The 16,906-nt window shown below is 47.6% G+C and overlaps 1 protein-coding gene across 2 annotated transcripts in view; it reads right to left on the bottom strand.

The window, feature by feature from the left end:
- The window catches only part of Atg1 (serine/threonine-protein kinase unc-51-like protein Atg1), a 139,076-nt gene that overhangs the window by 18,040 nt on the left and 104,130 nt on the right, over nt 1–16,906 (bottom strand). The window contains exons 6-16 of one of the 2 annotated variants that reach the window (XM_077655073.1): nt 11,570–11,620; nt 10,404–10,597; nt 8,132–8,233; nt 7,018–7,076; nt 6,669–6,751; nt 6,515–6,559; nt 5,869–6,083; nt 4,785–4,827; nt 2,781–3,139; nt 1,260–1,353; nt 176–298 (exon numbers count right to left, since the gene is read on the bottom strand). In XM_077655073.1, coding sequence (XP_077511199.1) covers nt 176–298; nt 1,260–1,353; nt 2,781–3,139; nt 4,785–4,827; nt 5,869–6,083; nt 6,515–6,559; nt 6,669–6,751; nt 7,018–7,076; nt 8,132–8,233; nt 10,404–10,597; nt 11,570–11,620 — 1,368 coding nt within the window. The remainder of the gene's footprint in view (nt 1–175; nt 299–1,259; nt 1,354–2,780; nt 3,140–4,784; nt 4,828–5,868; nt 6,084–6,514; nt 6,560–6,668; nt 6,752–7,017; nt 7,077–8,131; nt 8,234–10,403; nt 10,598–11,569; nt 11,621–16,906) is intronic. The other variant, XM_077655074.1, reaches the window with a different exon arrangement.

Genomic DNA, 16,906 nt, shown 5'->3' with positions numbered 1-16,906 from the left:
TAAAATATCGTGAAATTTTTGACTACAGAAAATAACTTTTAGCTGTTGCTGCTGCTGCTGCTGCCTTTGTCTAAAATAAAGCTTTGGCTCCGTGGTTCTAGAAGCCCCTAAGAGTTCGCTGGCAGTGTAATGCCGGCTGTGGTCAGACGGCCATGGCAGGGAAGGGCATACTCACAGTGTCGTCGCAGTGGGGATCCCGAGGTGGCGATGGGTATGGAGTGCCTGACCCTCGGTGGGGTGCCTCCACTCAGGTGGCGCCGACGACCACCCCCGGGCGGAGTCCCAATGTGGAACTGCACTGCAGGGAGGAGGAAGGACAAATTAGTGCTGTCGTCCTGGCAGCATTCCTGTGCATTTCACAGGCAAGGGAAAACAAAGAGATGTTGAACATATGCAAAATGAAGATTTGAGGCATGGTAAAAAGCAAGCTTTTTTTTCAGTGGCACCCTACAACTAGAATCAATATGCGGCAATATGACTCATTCCTATCGGTTTGCTATAGGTTACAATACACTGACACGGTACACACTCAGTAAAATGACTTTAATACCTATATCAATCGGTTTCCAGCCTCTGCAAGTGGTCTAACTAAATGTAACAACCCCCCCCCCCCCCCCACAAGTTCCTCAACAAGTGTACATAGACACTACTGAAGTTGCAATACGACAGGTGCTTCTATACATCCACAGGCCAGGAGGCTTGATTGGCCTTGCTGCTCATTCAAGTGTGAATGGCAGAAATGCCCAGACCTGCTGCGCAACAGCAAGTGGCCAGAAGACACTTTGTGAGGGCACACGCGCAATTCCATACCTCTCAAGATGCAGTGATACAGACTTGACACTATCAACCAGATGGTGAAGGAACAGCATAAGACACCTCCGCAGTCAATTTTTCCACTACATAAGAAATATTCTCCATTCAACAGAAACTGACCACTTCAAGGTCAAGCTGCATTCGGTGTCAGGAACAGTAGTGGCAAAAAACTGCGACGCCACTAGAAGCAGGCCATCAACACCACAAAGTCAAGCTTGTGAAAGCTCACAGGCCTTTGTGCACAACTCGTTCAACCAAATGCACCGTAATGTGGTTCTTGGACACCATTTAATTCCAAGTAATTGAAACTTCTCGCTACACGAATGAAATGCCGTGGCCACCCACAGTTTAAATCATGATGCCAGTATAAAGTACAGCTGTTGTGCACCCAGCTGAAGCCCGGTATACAAGTAGGTTCCACCCCGCTAGCTGCAACAGCCACGTACCTGATGGAGGGGACAGGTTGGAGAAATCTGGTGTCCTGCGCCCTAGGTCGCTCGAGTTCGACCCCAGCGAGTCTTTCCGTTCCAGCTGCATCAGCTTCACACAACAACAGTAAAAAGAAGCTATAAGCACATTCATGCCGTAGTACCACAGTCAGAAGCAACTTTTCATGGTGTGCGCCTTGAGAAAATTTGGTACACCCAGTGAAAATCCGCATTATTCTATGCATGCACATAGAGCACAGAGAGCGAAGAATACAGTAGAATCTAAATGATACGATAGTGGCTGACATGAACTTCAGCATGATACGGATTTGTAAAATTCCCTGGCCAAAGTGCATCGTCAACAATGGGTGGACTTTCGAATGTTTCGCACATCCTCCCATGCGTGCCACTACACATGATGCGGACGCGAGAGCCGCAAGCACATTGGCGAGAAAAAAGCGTTTCCCTTGCTTAGCGAATGCCATGATCGCCAGGCACACAGTACGCACTGCAAGCACTGAGCAATGGAGCATGGCATTTCCTTTCATCACCAACAATGTGATCGCCACTTGCACGGTATGTACAGCTCTAACAAATCTCATCAGTAGTAAAGAAGTACGCGTGAATTCATTTCCCGTGCTTCCGCACACAGATTTGTTCGTTTTTGGATGATACAAATATTTTTCATGACCCCGTGAGGTTCGTATCACTGAGATTTTACTGTATATGAGATTACTCAACAAATCTGCAGAGTGACACTAGGGCAGCAGGGCTTTAGCACAAAACTTGTCTTTGCACAAAGCTAGCCACATTAAGGGGTGCATTATTTTGTTCAGTAAGGCAGCCAGTTGAACACGCTTTGCCAGTAAGGGTGTCATGAGCAAAATGCATGACCCCTTATGCAAGCATTCACAGCGACAACAAAATACCACGGAAAAAATCACATGCAAATCATACAAACCATCTGTCATACACCACAAGCATGTTTCTGTCAAGTCCTTCTTATGTTGTTTGTAAAATACAGATCAAACCTATACTGAAAACTGCAGATCACTTTAGTGATATGTTGTATATCTTGCTGACGGAAACTTAGGGGAAATAATATATGTGGCTGCTAGTCCCCATCTTATCTTGTCTGTTCTCTGTGTCCATTGCACATACCAGCACACAAAAAGGGGCACCAGTATTTGCAGCAAGCATGACATGACAGTGCACCACTTGCCTTCAGAGGAACATACCTAACTAGCAGTGCAGAAACATCAAAATCATGTTTTCAAAGCTGTACAGGTACAGCTATACAGGTCTGTCATGAGCCTTCACTGCCAGAAATTCATGCAAGATTCCCTGAACGAAAGTGGCGAGAATTATTTATGCAATATTATAGGCAAGAGGAAGTCCCTGCATTTTAATGTTTAGGGACCATACACGAACTGGCCTAAATACATGCGCTCCTCCGAAACATCCCGCTTGATCCTATGCATGTCCTTTATCCTATCAGAGTCCTTTTTTTAGGCATCGTCATCAGGCAAGAGATCTCACCCGTGGCGATGATGAGGTACCAGTGAGGGGTTCGGTGGGCGAAGCGGCTCCTTCCGAGGGCAGAGCGGCGACAGTCGCTGTGGCTACGCCGCCGCTGCTGCTGCCACCACTGCGCTGCATCTGCTCAAAGGCCCGCTTCTGTGATGGCACTGGTATCGGCTCAGTGCGGGGGCCACATGGAACCCTCGGCTGAGGCTGAGCCGGCTGCGGCTGCTGCTGCACGGGCAAGAACGATGGCCGCGGGGAACCCTCGTGGCTTGTGGGGGATGCCGGCACGGTAGCCCCCGAGGCCATCTTTTTGGCCGGGGTGCTCCCAGAGTCCTCACAGGGCCACCGGGTCCCTCCAGTCCCACCGCTGCCTGCACGTGTGGCAGTTGCAAGCCACAAGGAACTCTTAGGCTGAGCAGCAGCAAGTGCAATGAACAAGACACCCATACCTGGAGGATAATCAGCAGAAGTGAAGGAGAATAGAAGAGGAAGTGGTATATCAGATTTAACGTTTCAAAGATAAACAGTTGTTACAAAAGACGCCGTAGCACAGACCTCCGGATTAATTTCAACCGCCATGGGTTTCTTCGATGAGCAATAACATTGCTGAGCACACACCCAATTCTACATTTCGGTGCCATCAAAATGTAGACACCACATTCAAGATTCACTCCCGTGACCTCAGCCTCAGCTGCTAAACGCCACACACGCTAAGCCACCCCACAGCAGGTCACAACAAAGGGCTGTCTCTCTGGCAATTCCAAAAAGCATTCTAAATGCTTAGTATCTAGGACCTCCAGGAGATCTATTATGGTGTGGTTTGGTTTCTGGAGTTTAACGTCCCAAAGCAACCCAGGCTATGACGGATGCCAAAACCTCCACCAAACTGCCTGGGGAGACCACAGTCTCGCCTTTGCGTCCCTCTGTATACCTATTTTCTACTAAGCTCTGTACCGGACTCAATGCTTTTCGCCAGGCTCCGGAGTTCTGTAATGTACACAGTCCTTTGAAAAAATTGGTTTTTGAGGAAAGGAAATGGCGCAATATCTCACGTCTCCATGGGCACCTGAACAGCGCCAAACAAAGGAGTGAAAGAAGAAAGAGCAATGAACGGCAGTGGATCATTTCGACAACCTGGGGTTCTTTAACATGCACTGACATCGCACAGTACATGGGTTTCTGGCATTTCGCCTCCATCGAAATGCGACTGCCACGGTTGGAACAATCTACTATGGATACTGTATGATGGGCATTACTATGAAAAGAAAAATATTCTGGCGCATATTTAAGGACGCATACGCCAAATGAAATGGGAGCTCCCACAGTCACCCAGGCATTATGTCAAGGCTAACTTCTCCTCTTACATGCCCATCTAGATAGCAATGTACTCTGTCAAGGCTACACTAGACATATGGAAAGGGCAAAGCATTACACACTTCATGTCATAATTATGGCACTGTAATGATTCCAAGGTTAGATTCAAAAAGTTAAGTACTATGCAAGACTGATTCATAGATGGCCAGTGCAGGAAAGCTGCCCAGTCAATAACTAAACTTACAAAAAATTAGTTTTATGAACTAGCACCAGCTCCACATTGTGTGATTACAAGCAACTATTCAGTCTCTGCCTTGATTTGTGCACTTGGGTTTTCATGACCACAATGCCTCAGTGCTTTCATCATTCTGTCTTAACATCTACTAGATTTTGAGGTGCATCTAGACATCAAGTACAACAAAACACGAAGGCCACTGAACATGATTGGATTCCTTCATGCCTTCCTCATCCCAACCATTGAGAACCTCATGAAAAGCTAATCAAAGCACATTAGTGTGCTGTCCACATTGAGCATGAAAAAACATTCGTAGCAGGATAAAGAGGAGCTAAATTTAATTTTAGCTATCAATAGCGACGTGTACAGCTCACACATTCCAAGAGGAATGGTGAACAATACAACAGCACAACAAACATTTATGGGCGCTACCAAAAGTAGGTTTCGAGACTGCCTTGCAGACTTACTTTGCTGGTCTTCTGCAATCGAAGCTGGCACAATGACGAAGTCCTGTAGAAATTGAACAGAACAGACTGTCAAAAGTCGCTTTGGGGCAGAAAAGACACATAGGCACAGGGGGATCAACATCTTAAATAAAGCAGAAAATTAAGTTTAACGACTTGAAAGAATTTGTAGGTGGAGAGTGATCTCCAGATTCTTAAAAGACTGTTAAGCATTTGATGATAGTTATGATGCTAAAACAGTGCAAAAAACGATGGACAAGAAGAAAGGTAGACATAGGACGATAGTCAAAGTGACTGGCAAGGAGAAATTAGCTTTTAGGCAAGTCAGTTTGAATTTTCAGGCACAACCACTGCGTAAAAAAAAATTATATTCACAATAGAGGACACATTGCAGCATCTGCCTTTTCGTCCTGGAGTTCTCTCTCCTTAACACTGCTTTCTTACACAGCAATAGGTGTGTGCGCCTATCAGCACGGTACAGAGCAGAATATGTAAGTTTCCCACTCGTGCAAGCAAGAACACATGGTCATGTAACAACACTTCGAAGACTGTGGAAGAAGGAAGCCCTTGCACAGCGTAATGCCATGGCTGCAGTTGAAGTACAAACTTCCCGCACACTTCAATATGAGCGCATGTGCTCAAGACCTTTAGACTCCTTGCGGAAAAAACTTTCATGCGTGTGAGCATAGTTGTCTTTCCAGCTGACTCCAAGAAGCCTGAATATTTGCAACACTACGAGGCTGCACTAATATAGAGTGGAGCTTCTTTGGTACATTCTCGCTCCACAGCCTTGGCACACCACCCAAGAGGAGGAGATTTGTTTTGGTTTTATGCGGTTTAACGTCCCAAATTGACTTGGGCAATGAGGGACGCCACAGCAGAGGGCTCCAGATAATTTCGACCACCTAGGGTTCTTTAACGTGCAGTGACATCGCACAGTACAGGGCCTCTAGCATTTTGCCTCCATCTAAATGCAACCAAGGCGGCCGGGATCGAACCCACGTCTTTCGGGTCAGCAGCCGAGCACCACAATCACTGAGCCACCGCGGCGGCGTGAGAGGGTAAGAGGCATACATAAGGCTCTCACCTGGTCTTCAGGGGAGGAGGAGGACGAGGCACTCTTGAGGGCAGCTGCCTGCGTTGCCCCCGAGCCCCCCAAGTCCTCCCCGCACCAGCCCTGCGGAGAAGGGGGCAGCTGTCCCGACATGGGAGAACCCCAAACTGTGGCAGTGGGCGCCACTGCTCCTACGCCCACATCAGGAGGAGATGCAGACCGCCTCGATGGCACGGGCATGGGAGAGCCTGCAACGCACATAGAAAAGCACCACTAATTAGAGGCACTGCCAATAACCACCCTCATCATCTTCCATCAGCGTTCAGTCCGCTCCCGCGTATTTTGCTAGCTATGCCTTAGTTCAAAGTTTTGTCTGACATCATGAATCTTGCTGCCAGTCTGTAATAGCTGCCCTCACGACCTGCTCATTTTCTTTTATTTCTGGGCACTTAAGTTTCTTCTGTTTTCCAATGTGCAAATTCACTTCCATTGTTTGTAGGCATTTCAAATGTTAGCAAGCTGCATAGATGCGAGGTTAAGAAGCATGCCCAGAGAAATATTAATCAACCAGTAACCATTATCTACCTGCAGACCACAAAGGAAATTTAAAAACATGCGCATACATGCACGCATGCACACGTACACACAGAAAGAAGCAAGGCAGACTGTGGGCACTCACTCAGTTTAGCCACCCTCTTCAAGAATGGATGAGAGAAAAACCCATCTGCAAGAAAGGAACAAGAATGACAAGGTAAACCCATACTTAAGATCAGGGGATGACAATCAACAGCAGTACACAGCTAAGGCACAAAAATCAAAGAGGAGCATCATACCAAAGTCCATTCTGTCCTTCGCATTCTTTTTCAATAGCCTGCTCAGAAGGTCATGGAGTTCACGAGATGTTCCTGATGGGATCCTAGAGGAGGAGAAGGCACGCCTTATGTTTTTGTCGCATCTCCAACGTCACATGGTCCAAACCGTTGTCCTTTCACCTTTATCCATATCAATATGATACACTAGAATAATGCCAACACTGCGCTGTAAGACACAGAGCCCATGCAGAGAGCGGCATGATAAAGTGTGTTTATCATGCTGCTCTGCTGACGTCCCTTAGGTAGGAAAAATCTTTTAGATACCCACACAAAAGCATGCATCACATACATGCCAGCGTTATCATCTTACCTGGGAGCTAGGTTAGTTGCTTTTTCATAGAATTGCTTCAAAGCCTGGGGTGTCTGCGCCTGGAAGGAAAAAAAAAAAGGGAATTCTGTTGACCAAAAAGGTCACTGATGACTGTGCACACAAAGAAATGCTGACCCAAGCTTCCAGGCCATACTCCTGCAGTTTAGTCTCTGTACATGCAAAGATATTTTTCACGAAGTATCCACACATATGTACCTTGGAACATATTCTCATTTGTTTTTAAACACGCATGGAAAAGCGGCACAAGTGAATTTCTGACACACGCTGTCTGCCAAGTTCTGTGATGTTAAGTGGGGAGCGGTGCTGTCAGAGATTGTACTGCTAATGACCGCTAGTCTGAGATGCTGGCACATATATATGGGAGCAAATCAAGGACTGAGCACACCATTGAGAGGTTTGCAATGCCGTGAGAGGTTTGCAATGCCATGTAAACAGAGTTACACTTGCCCAAGTGCCCTGTGATGACACTGAATATGGTGCTCTTTGCAATTCAACTGAAGCTGACCCTAATAAAGGCATTAAGAGTCTTTTGTTGCACACGGTGTAACCAACATTTAGTACCACTAGAGGAACGCCAACATGAACGCAAGGTTCATGTTTAAGGTAGAAGGGCAACCTTCAGGGGTGCTTCCTACGGCAGCCTAGCACTTGTGATGTCATGATACTCACCCTCTATTCGTGAAATGAAGACATTTCAAGATTGTTTTCATCATTTCTGAGAAATAATGATTGGAGTTATCACTTACAGTCAGTTTAGCCATCCAACACTGAGCCTTCTTTATGCAGTTTGCGACATCATCATGCTGTTCGTGCATAACTGGTGTCCGTATTTTAATCTGAATTCCTTTCAAGAACGATTCTTTCAGTGACAGGCCAAAACGCCACTTCAGCTGGTTCAGTCGATCGGGTGATACCAAAAGGGATCGATGTTTCCAAAAGGGACGCAAGTTGGAATACAGGCCCTGGTGTCCAGAAGCGCATGAAACCACATTATTTTTATCTACTGCAAATGGGTACGTCAGCATTGCAGGCGACGGCATCACTGCTGCCAACTACCCTTTTACTGAGACGTCCGCATGTAGTGATCGCGTACCTTGAAGGGCGCAGTTCCCGTCAGGCACTGGAACACGATGGTGCCGATGCTCCAGAGGTCGGCCTTGGCGTCATACTGGAGTGACATAATCACCTCCGGGGCCTGCACACGAGAGACAGAGAACCGCAAGTCTATCGCAACATGGCTCTATAACAACACACAGCACGGGGCCCCACGGACTTTGGTTCTTGGGCAAAATGGCAAGTGCTTTCGCCAGGGGCGTAGCCAGGGGAGTGGCTTATGGGGCTTCAGCCCTCCTTGAAATTTTTTCACACTGTTATGCACCGCCAACCAAAACAACCACCGGTGCTAGGAATCATGCTGGATTTTGTCTACAATGTCTTTTTCATGCTCGAAAAGACATTTCGGCGCGAACATTGCAAACTCGGGCTAGATTTCGTGGCAATGAACGCCCATGAACTTGGAGTCACGTAATGCAAGGAGCCCCATCCCAGCACAAAGTTTCAAGGGAGTTTCGATGACGAGCAGGCTTGTCGCAGCATCTCATGGCGGCTGCGGAATCTACGGAGTGCATAGATGGATATAAATTTCTTATAAATTTTGTCCTTTACATAGCGAAGCAGCAAAATCAATGCAAGTAAAAAGCTCAGTTCCTTCAGGTCCATAAACGTGCAATTAGGAAAACGTACGACTATTCATTAGCCTTGAAAACGGCAGAAATTTTTGCCATTTATTGTAACAGTTGGCGTCATGATCAAAGTTACCATGTGAATACAAAAATTTCGAGGACATCAATAACCAATTTGACTGACCTTGCTCGCTGAAAGCGGGGTTGAAAGCGGGGCCCACATAGCGTTACCCAACAAACACTCTCGGATAATGGGTAGGTCAATTTGTGGCATCATCTGTAGCTTTTGTTTGTCCTTATCTTTCCTTTTTTTTTTTTAGCTACCTGTTTTTACTTCTTTTTTGAACCAGACCAATACCGTTCCTTAATTTTCTGTTCACAACGGTTGTTGCCACTTTGCAGGCAGCTAAAATGCACATTTTCGTATTGATTTCTGCATTGTTCCTCTATTATTCTATCCATATGGTGCTGTCGCGACTGCAGCGTGGCCCAAATACAGATCAGGATCTCTGCGATCATAGTTTTATTCTTGCAGGATAGTCTGTCTTTCTATGCTTAAAGGTTACTACCTGTGATCGCACAACATGTTTATTTGGCTTGTTTGACATATTATATAGAGCAACTTTAACTTAGGTACATAGATTTATCAGAGAATATACGTACATTTAAATATCTTCTTGCCATGTCTTGTGTATACATGCAGTGAATTTTGCTTCCGGCGAAGCTTTTTTGTCCTTTCTCAAGCTGTATCTTCGCATTTGTGATATTCTATTGTATCTTAGCATTTCTAAAGTATATCTTGCAGAACTCCTGCTTTTTATGTGTGCTCTCCGTTGCGACTATAATTTCGGTGCAATTACAATATTCGACCGGTGACAGATGCGCCCGCGCAATACATTGGAACAAAGGACAGCGTCACTGAGATATTTTTCCTGACCGTTGCATATGTACAAAAATTGTAAACAAGATTCTTGAATGACAAATATTCGTTAAAATATTTGTCCTCAACTTGATTATTCATATCAGGGACATGCACTACATTGCTGGTTTCCAACTGATATAGTTCTAAAATGCACGAGACATTTTCTTTACTTACTAAATGACAAAAAAAGATGGAAGCATTGATATCAGTTATTTCTGCCACAGTTTCTGGGACATACCAATATATACTTTATGAAGAATACATATTTTACTTGCCTTGACAGTGCGTAGGGCTCAAGAATTTGTTTGCAGCATCTAATATACAATAGCATTGGCAATGGCAATGCAAATATGATTAATGTATGTGATCCCTCTACAAATTCTATAAAGAGGAGGCCGCGCTGCGACATGAGCCCCCCTTGAACAAAATTTCGGGCTATGCCACAGGCATTCGCCTATAGCATTCATTCGCCTATAGGGAAGTTCGCATGTGCACAGCAAGAAGCCCGTGATGCTCCTGCCATTTTCATCTCAATGAACCACAAGTTCGTTCTCACCAATGCTACTAAAATAGGTGACATTTGATGATTCCGAATTGTTAGCCCTGGTTCTGCGCACTGAGAGGCGGCAGGCCAGCGGTTTCAAGGAGAGGTTCTCCGTTCACATCAGTGTGTTGTGGAGTGCGCTTACACCTTGCACCCCCTGGCACCCCACCGCTGGTACGATGCACATGCTCTCTCTGAAAGAGGAAAGGGTACGCACCATGTACATGGGCGATCCACAGAGCGTGGCTGCCATGACTCCGTCCTGGAGGAAACGTGCAAAGCCAAAGTCGGCGATCTTAAGCGTGATGTCTGCAGGGGCTGGCTTGGGCCGACCATGGCACAGCAGGATGTTCTGTGGTTTCAGGTCTCGGTGGACGATGCATCTGGCATTCAGGGCTCGCATGGCGCCAGCTGAGAAGGCAGCGCAGACCGAGTTAAATCAGAGCACGGCATGGCTACAAACACTGCTACTCTTCCACACAAGAACCCAAGCTGTGTTTTGGTAGGCATAACCTGGCACAAGATTCTTTTTTCTGCTTTAAAGCCACACTTATGCTAAAGCGTGCCATTTCCAACCTCTCCATATACTCATGCACTTAATTCTATCTTACTCCCAAGCTCGTAGGGATCAATGTGTTACAGCAAGCACTTCTAATGGGGAGTGTTCAAGATATATGTGACTGAATGCTTCAGTTAACAGCACTGTGATCCCCTGCCTGCCTTCTGAGGCCTCAAGCATCAATGCTAAACGGTACAAAGAGATTGGCTTAAAGCATAACAGCCGCCCATAGAGCTCAACATCAATTAGAATCTGTATGTACCGAAGCTAAGCAGTACCGCAAAGGTGGGAGCACAAGAAAAAAAAAAATCATGCGGTACAAATACGGCAACTAAATGACATGCTTGAGCTGGGTGGCACTTCTACCGCTAGCACAGTTAAGGTTAACAGCCAGCTAGGGCACCTCATGCAGGTGAATGGAGCAGAATGCAGTTGAACTCTACAAAATATATGGCCTGATGTCGCACCTTGACTGAACATTGTTTTCAGTGGGTTTTCCTAGCAAACAATGAGTGACCTCAGACCTTCACCTTCCCGAAAAGCTCAACTCTCAAACTAGACCAAATATACCTAATTATTAAGGCAGAGCGCACAAATTTCGTGGCCAATGCTCTTAGTTTAATCAAAACTAAGCAGAGTCTCCAAACAGGTAACTGCACGAACCCTAATCTCCACACGCCTAAAGTGACAAGAGAATTATTCATAATATGAGTTGTCTATAAAGTAAGCAGCTAAATTTTATGCGACAATTCTGTGTTGAGGCACATGGGAATGGTGAAAGGAATGGTGAAAACAAGGCAACAATTGCCTCCAGCAAAACTCACCAATTTGCCTCAGGAAAAGACGGATGGTATTCTCACTCAGCGTGCCCTTTTCTGCGATTAGTGAACGAAACAAGAAAAGTGGAGGAAAAAAATTGCGCTTTACGTAACCATGAGCAGAGTATTTACTGGAGGCTGCCACATGAACTTGACAGCCAAGAAAGCTCCAACTCGAGACAGCATCATATATCAAATAAGGATGAAAGTCTCTCACTGCAAGGCACCAGTAGCACGTAAAGGAGCAGGCACATATTCAGAGGAGAAAGTCGCCATGGCGCCCCTTACTCTTGGCTTCATAGCTCCCTTACAAACATTGTTAAGGCAGTATGCACACTGCACACTGAACATTTTGCAAGGGCTCATTCGTGCTCACTTTTCCAGAAAAATAATGCATCCTTACTGGCCTAGCTGTTACCCCCACATTACAGAGCCCAAGAAAAAATATTGTTTGCTTGCACCTTGCTCAGAGCGCACTACACCGTTTAGGGGATACTGATCTCTCTACCGTGAAAAGTGAATTTGTTTATAGCCCTGTTCCTTATGCAAGGAGATTTAAAAAAGAAAATGTTTCACCACTGTGTTCCTTGTTTGAGAGGACAGCCTTGCAATGTGCAGTGTGTCCAGAGAGCTCTCAAGAGAAGCCCTTAAGCCTCCCAAGAGTGACCCCCTGGCTCATTTCCCCCTACCCAGTGCCGCTATTTCTCACGCTATGCACAGCAGGTGCCTACAAGGAAAAATGATAACCGCATAACAAATGGTTAATGGCAGCTGAGCAGCGCTCGAGGTGTTGTGTAGATAAAAATCTGCAACTCACTGCTGACAAGATGCAATTAAAGGATCATGTTAAATATAAAAAAAAGCCGCATTAGAAAACCATAGCTTTCGTTGTGGTTACTTCCATCACTGTCAAATGTCTTCCGGGCTGCAGTTTCTGAAGGCACAAACTTATCATTACTGAGGACAGCAAGCGCCTACAGTGGATGGCACAGCATCTTCGGATCAGTGGCGTACTAGAGTTTGAAGCAAAGCCTGACAGTTAGAGTGTCTTACGCAGGCCAGACAGGTTTGCATTTAGAAGCGGGGATCAGTGAAAACCAGGCCAAAAAAATGCCCTGTTCAAAACCACCGAGTAGCAATTAAGCTCACACAAAGCACTCTTTGAGAGCAGAACCAAGGGTCAAGTACCACGAAATGGGTGACGCTAATGAACATTTTTCTTGCGCCTGTAATGGTTGAAGGTGTCCTCCAGGGTACGCACGTGTAGAGTCCCTAGGGGCACAATCAGTACCACCCTGGATCACGATAGGCTCTGCCACTTTAACCGCTCAGCCTGAGAGGGGTAAAAGGCGCTGCGTCTGTGTCTGCCCGCGAGGAACCGTACCCCCACAGCGCAGGTCGTTGGGCGACAGCAACAAGCGGGGACGCACAGATGCACGCGGGGTCCCGGACTTGGCAATTAAACGCTCGCGGCACGTGCGAGCAGCACACAGCGACCCACACAGAGCAATCACTGTCCACCGCGGCGGCACAGCAGAGTGAACCGCACGCCACCAAGGACGCCAACACATCAGGAGAGGCCCGCACGACGCGGTGGGAATAAAAGCGGCGGCGCGCAAAGCGAGGCGACGCCCGAGGCGGTAATTTCTTGCTGCGCGAGGCAAACAAAGCGTTCCGTAACCCTACCCTCCTCCTCCTCCTCCTCGGCCAGAGTTGGGAGCGGGTAATGCGCAAGGCAGGCAAAATAAGGCGATCCCGTTGCGCGGGAAACCCGTTCTCCCTCCCTCCCTTTTTATTTTATTTCTTTTTCCCTCCTCCGGACAGCGGGGTTATGCCAACCTCCAGCATTGCAGCCGGCGGCGGCCGCCGCACGGGGTGCCCTGCTGTCGGGGCGAGGACATACATAAGCGGCGGCGTGTCAATTATGATTTGCCCAGATAGCGCGCAAGCTGGACGCCGGTTATACTGCTTCGAAGGTTCAGGGAGAAAGTGCATTGGCACGGATAAACGCGCGCGCGCCTTTCTCGGAAAGCTTTGGCGCTGGCCAAGAAACTCAAAACGCGAGGCCGCCGTACAGCTTATACATACGCAACGGCAAATATATAAGGCGTGTGCGCAGAACGCGCCGTGTTTCCCCGCACTGCATGCTTGCAATTGCATATACTCCGTCTCGCAAGATGTTTGCAGCACTACGAAAGGTACAGCTCTCTCGTCCAATCAGGATGGCGCGCACTACATTAGTGTGTTCCTACGCGCCTGTGGCTCGATCCACCTGATGTCCAGGTGGCTTCTTTCTACCTCTATTTATAGTAGCACCGAGCCACAGGTGTTCCACCGCGCAGCGCCGCGCCTTTCCTCAAAATCCAACTTTCAATTTTCAGTTTTCTCTCGCTTCTTTCTCTCCTTTATCTCTTCCTTTACGATGCGGTTCGGGTGTCCACCGAGATATTGTCTTTCTTCTTTCCCTCCCTCCTTATCCCTTCCTTTACTGCGCGGTTCGGGTGTCCACCGATATATGTGAGACAACCAGGGTACTGTTCTCATCAGTTCCTCTGTTGTCGCGTCGCAGTAAATTTCAGTAATCGTGTCATGTGCATATAAATTTATTTACTCCAGCGTGCCGAGGCAGCCGAGTGTCGATGGTGGCGAAATGCAAAACAAGCCCATGTGCGCGCGAGAGGCAACGCACGTTAAACGGGTTCGATCATCTCATCGTCCTCATAACAACTGAATTCAGCACTGCTGGTTGTGTCGTCCTCCAGGTTGACAACAATGGCCGGTCCCTGGTCAACAACATCGTCGATGATGTGGTCCAGTTTTCTCATCACATCTTCCTCACTGATAATATGCTGCACGTAATTCTTCAATTTCTCAATAGTCACTTGCGTGATGCCTTGCCAAACCAGAGGCTCGACGTCTTGGAGCTTAAACGTCTTGTTTTGGCTGGCCACGAAACCCTTGACGTCGCTCCAGACAAGCTCTATCGGGTTCAGTTGGCAGTGGTACGGTGGCAGGCGCACAACGAGATGGCCAGCAGCTTTAGCAATGCAGTCGACACGGTATTGCTCCCCACCTGTGTTCACATTGCTGACAAGCTGCATGAGCTCGGCCTTCACCATGCCGCTGCTCCACGCGATACCTTTTCCGGACAGCCAAGCCTGTATGTCCTTTTTGAGGCTACTCATCCGCGGCACTTTATCCTGCTTCACAGAATGATATGGCGCGTTGTCCATCACTATAACGCTGCCGGGTGGTAGTAGTGGGAGAAGTCTCCTGGAGAACCAGTTTTCGTAGTGTTCCCCGTTCATTTCCTCGTGGTAATCGCCCGAGTTTTTCTTCGCTCGGAAAACTTCCGCTGCGCCTTCGACAAAACCTTGCTCACTACCGCAATGCGTCACAATAAGCCTGCCACCTTTGCCACTGGGGTATTGTAGACCAGTCGACAGTCCGGATCGATGCGCTTGGTGTGCAGATTGGATGGTGCAGTCAGTCCACACTCGACTTCGCGTGTGGCCGGCGTTAACCCACGTTTCGTCGGTGAAGAAAATAGGCCTACCCTGGCGTCGCAGCTCCGCTATCTGGCGCAGGTACCGGCGGCGACACTGCACAATGTGCGTCGCTTCGATTAACATCGCATTCCGAGAGCGCTTCTTATATCGGAAGCCAAGTTGCTTCAACATCCTCTGCATTGTCGCTGCGGACACGGTCGGTAGCGTTTCGTCCTCTTCGAAATGCGCAACCACCTTCGCGATAGTTGGAATTTCCCCTCTCTGGAAAAAGGTGTGTACCACCCTTCGCAACACGCTCAGGTCAAAATCGTCCAGCTTCTTCGTCCGCTCGCGGCCTCTTCCGCCAGCACGCTTCTTCGGTGACAACACTCGGCCCGCGTTCAACGTCTCCGTTGTCCACTTGTAAAGCGTTCGCTCGCTCACCTGCGTGAGTTTTGCCGTCCTCTTGATGAGCGCATTTGTACTCCAACTGCCCCCGCACTCGACGCGAAGCGCTTCAAGAACATTTAAAGCCACCTGCTTCGCCTGCTTGGGGAAACAGCGCACTGTCGGTGTAGAGCACACAGGAGACACAACAGACTCGTCCGACGCCATGTTGGAAAGTGGCGACGCATCACTACCTCGCAGCAGGCCTCCGCAGAGCTGTGTCCGTACGGGCTTTGTCTGGTAATTTCACCAGTGATTGAAACACTCCCTACCATTTAAATATACCTGTCCAAATCATGTTTTTAGTTGCAATGCTTATTGTTTTGATTAATAGTCATACACTCCTCAAATATTCGAGGGACTATTTTCTGCGTTTCTGCAGCCCTGATTGGACGAGAGAGCTCTACCTTCCGTAGTGCTGCAAACATGCAATCTATGCGGCGAAGGCGGCCTTGAGCGGGTTATACTTTCCTTATCTTTGTCGCTGATTGCGTTGTCGCTGGTTTTTATCATAAGTGCTGCTGTGACTGTTTCTAAACAATCTCAACCTTGTGATACCGCCTATATAGTTTTCTTTTTCACCCTATAATCTTTAATGCGCACTACATACTTGTTACACTATTGCATAGTCTGTATCCGTTTTAAACCTTAAAAAAATTTGTCTACATGTGTTAGCGATTACTTTAAATAACCTGTTGTGCACTGTTCTTGTGCAGTGCTATGTTGTAGCCGCTCACTTCCCTCTGTAATATCATCTGCACGGCCTATGAGGGATCTTGAAAGAAATAATAAAACGCAGGGCTTTCTCCAATGCGGCTGCGGTGTTTAACGTACGTGCAATCGATGAAGCAAGAAATCGGCGCCGGCCGATCGCTCGAGCTGCCAGTTGCACCACAAACCGCTCGGCATTAGCGGGATAAAAATGGACTGCTTTTGAGGTTATCTTCCGCGCAAACTGTATCCAGGCATTTATGTAACCTTTTGTTTTCCGTCTTTTCAGCGAAGGGGAGGCATAAAAAAAGAATAAACGCCGAGCGATCGACTTAAAGCTACACACCCCCTCCCCCACCCACGAAGGAAAATACCTGGTGTTCCGCGACACAAACACGACGTCCAGATTGGACAGCTGTCAGTGGGGTACAGTGACGTTCGCAGAATCCCGAAAAATCCGCAGTGAAACGTTACTAAGTAAATGTTCAACAAAAGGCTACTGTACTCGGAGACTTGCTGCGCGTACCACCTGCTGCAAAAGTTCCCGAAGCCACTTAAAGCCCGGGATACATGGAGCGTTTTTTGGGCGATTTTCGCCCGACGCCCGCCGCCGATCTGGCCCCGCCAGATATTGACGCGCGGCGTCCGGCGAGACCGGAAGCGGCAGACGGAGCAAGCCAATAGCAGCGCAGAAAGC

This window comes from Amblyomma americanum, chromosome 2 (genome assembly GCF_052857255.1).
Source record: "Amblyomma americanum isolate KBUSLIRL-KWMA chromosome 2, ASM5285725v1, whole genome shotgun sequence".
NCBI lineage: Eukaryota > Metazoa > Arthropoda > Arachnida > Ixodida > Ixodidae > Amblyomma > Amblyomma americanum.
This window is presented reverse-complemented; position numbering and strand designations above follow the sequence as displayed.